Source organism: Camelina sativa, chromosome 1 (genome assembly GCF_000633955.1).
Source record: "Camelina sativa cultivar DH55 chromosome 1, Cs, whole genome shotgun sequence".
NCBI classification, from domain to species: domain Eukaryota; kingdom Viridiplantae; phylum Streptophyta; class Magnoliopsida; order Brassicales; family Brassicaceae; genus Camelina; species Camelina sativa.
The window spans coordinates 13,421,538-13,425,141 of record NC_025685.1 but is presented as its reverse complement, the minus strand read 5'-3'; the positions used below and the strand labels follow the sequence as shown (position 1 = coordinate 13,425,141).

General features: G+C 36.0%; 1 protein-coding gene across 1 annotated transcript in view; it reads right to left on the bottom strand.

Annotated features, from left to right (window-relative positions):
* LOC104789716 (putative kinase-like protein TMKL1) overlaps positions 1–1,748 on the bottom strand; it is a 4,200-nt gene extending 2,452 nt beyond the window's left edge. Inside the window, exon 1 of the mRNA XM_019227953.1 lies at positions 259–1,748. Within this exon, the coding sequence (XP_019083498.1) occupies positions 259–1,645 (1,387 nt within the window). The 5' untranslated portion in view covers positions 1,646–1,748. The remainder of the gene's footprint in view (positions 1–258) is intronic.

Genomic DNA, 3,604 nt, shown 5'->3' with positions numbered 1-3,604 from the left:
AGCACATTCTTTGATCTAATATTTCCATGGATGACAGGAACTTCTTGTCCAGTATGAAGATAAGCAAGTCCTCTCGCTATGCCAAGTGCAATCTTGTGTCTCCTGGCCCAATTCAGAGCTGGCTTTCCAGGTTTACTTTCTGCACATCATTCAAACAACAAACTTCAACACATGAATAACTAAAAACCGAGCAAGAAGGACTTGTAAGTTGTAACAAGATGATAAAATGGGAAGAAGATGGATGATGAAAGCAAATACCGTGCAACAAATCATGTAAGCTTATGTTAGGAAGATAGTCATAGATGAGAAGCTTTTCTCCTCTTTTCCCCTGATAGAAAGCTCTCAAAGGAACCAAATTCTCATGCCGAATACGCCCCAATTGCCTTATAACAGGCAGACAAGAACTTCTATCCTTGCAAGTACCTTCTCTCAACAGCCTCAAAGCAATATTCCCTCCATCACTAAGCTTTGCCTTATAAACTGTACCATAGCTAGTCTTCTCCATAACTTGCCCCGTTGCATTCAAAACATCGTCCAATGTCAGATTCTCACCACCTTGGAACACAATTAACTTCCCTTCACCGCCTTCTTTTTCACCGATCTCATCCTCTTCATCACCTTCTTCCATATCATCTTCACTCTCTATACTACTCTTTCTCTTCTTGTTCTGCAAATACCCTATTAACAACGAAGCCACAACAACAGCCCCGGACATTAAACCAATCACCAGACCAGCAACAGCACCTGGACTCAACCTAGAGGAGCCAAGACAAGGTTTCAAAGGCAAACCACAAAGGCTAGGACTGTTCCCTTTGAATGATTCTGCTCCAAACTTTGATTCACCAAAATCTGGCAACATCCCACTGAAGTTATTGTGAGAAAGATTGATGCTTTCTAGTTGTAGTACAGCTAAACCCTCAGGAACAAGACCCTCAAAGACATTATTTGAAAGATCAAGTGACTTTAGACCTTTAAACCTAGTTATATACTCAGGGAACTCACCAGAGAACTTATTACCACCCAAATCAAGAACTTGGAGATTACCACAAGTCGAATTTGGCAAAGCAGGCTCAGGCAAGACCCCAGACAAGTTATTACCATGAATCTTGAAAGAGACAAGCTTATCACAGAGGTTCCAAATCGAAGCAGGCAAAACCCCAGATAGGGTATTACCACTCAAATCAATATCAGAGAGAGAAGAAGTGTAACCAAGCTCAAGAGGGATTGACCCACTTAAAGAGTTGATGTTGAGGAACACACTTTGAAGCATAGAGAACCCACCAATCTCCCTAGGGAGTGAGCCAGTGAGATTAGCCGAAGGAAGCTGAAGAGAGAGAAGGTGAAGAGAAGAGTCGTTGAAGAGAGAGCTGTTAGTCCATTGTGGTGAAGACAGGTCACTACTACACTGAAGAGGAGACCCATCTGCAAATACCCATTTAACCCCTCTCCATTGACAAACCGGAACAGATGAGTTCCAAGAAGACAACAGTAAGCTCTCACTGTTTCCTTGTAGTGAAGGCTTGATCTTTCCTAAAAGAAGCTTCACATCAGAAGAGCCAGAGAGAGATGTTCCACAATGACAGTGAAGAATCAACACAAAGAAGAAGAAAGAAACATGAAGAAATCTCAAAACTTCCATGCCCATTTCTCACAAAGAGAGAGAGAAAGAGAGAGAGAGGTTAGTGAAGGGAAAAAGGTAAGAACTTTGAGTTTCAAGGCTGCTCCTTTGTAGCAGAAAGAGAGTGTTGACTACTTTGTAAGCACTTTGGTCAATCATCTCAACGGCTATGATCCAAACTCAAACCGGATTGGTTCCTTACCGTCCGATTGATCCAAAAGTTGGAATCTTTATAATCAGAAAGTGTTTAACCGGATTGATTGCTTACCGTCGGATCAAAGAGTTTAAAGTGATGGACAAGAATGGTATAAATGTACTGATTACTCCTGAATTTATAAAGTTACTTTTCTTTATAACTTTAATTGATTAAACTATTAGCACGCTCAAATTCGGAATTAAAGACTTTTTATCTCTGCCAAAATAATAAAAATGATGTTCTTTTTATCAAGTTGAAGTTCTTTCTTTTTTTTTTCTGTAAATTGGTTCATAGGGTGTTTCATACTCCTTCAACCTTGTCCGTTGATGAGTTCATTGGGAGACATGAGATAAGTGAATGAACGGTTGATGATGGAGAAGGTGGTAGAGTCTTGGATAGTTGTGGTTTCTAGAAAGACAATTTGTTGGAAGTATATATACAGAAAATACAGAGCCAATTTTTTTATTTTTGAAAAATGGGAAATGTGAATACCTAAGTGAGAAGAAGTTTTGTTGTCTATGTCCTTTTGTGTATTGTTTTGCCTATTTCGAAAAAATTTCAACGGTGGGGATCGAGCCAGAACCGGACAATGTCCAAAAACATAATTTTAGATTTGGATTTTTGACATTAAACAAGACAGAATAATTTGTTTTATTGTTTAATTACCCGCTCTATTTTTTTTGTTTTTTATTGAAGAAAATAGAGTTTGTTTTCTTAAAATTAAGCATATATATAGAAAAACAAAATATAAAATCTTATTATGTCTCCGTTTTACAAAGGGTATCATGTTAAAGTTATATTTTGTTTTACAAAAAAATGTTGTTTTGTACTTTTAACAGAAATTTTATTAATTATATATCCATTTAAATCTTACTATTCCACCTTATTAGTTAGGGGGAAAAAATTAGTACTATGTTATTAACTGGCATGAGAGAGAATTGTACACTTTTCATAATAGTATATGTGGAAATAGTAAAATGATACGACTAATGTTTGTGAAACAAATTTAATATATCTTTGCAACGGATTAAAATTTTATGAATGATGCAAAACAACTAGCTTGTTCCCTTTACAGACTACAGCTACCACTACAAATCTATTTAAGTCAGAGCAGATTCAAAAACATTGTTGTAATGTTATCGAGTTTGGCACTTTGGCTTTTAGTAATATAGAATTGTTCAAAAAGAATAATATCATAGATCATAAGACAAAGTTAAAAACAATGATCTTTTATTTTGACCTTGTTGGATTTGGTCTAATAAGACTACATATTACATAAAATAGAGAACATATATGTTTGCAAGTCGGGAAAATTATTTTATTGTTTTATACTTTTATTACATCTCTAAGGGTGACTACACAATTTCGAATCATCCTGTTGTGTAAAATAATAATATGTTCTCAAGTCTCCAGATGTATAAATATATTTCATGCAACTATATAGAAGAAGACAGATGAAAACATGAGAAATCACTGATTAGATTACTGACTCAAATATGTCACGTCTTTATCAACATCTGAAACTATTCAACTACCACGCTCTGCTCCTTTTGCAATCAACTTCACTTTCATAAGATCAGATTATTCATCAACTCCACTTTTTTTTGTTTTCTTTTGTTTCTCTATTCTATTTTATAAGTCATATGTTTTCAAGTTTTCAACCGTCTCACGGCTTTGTAGTAGGGCCTGAATTGAGAAAGGTGTGGTGTGGATATTTGGCACGGGTCAGATCAATCTTTTTGAATCTCTCCATTCATTAGGTGGTGTCCATTACTCATTGATACATACGA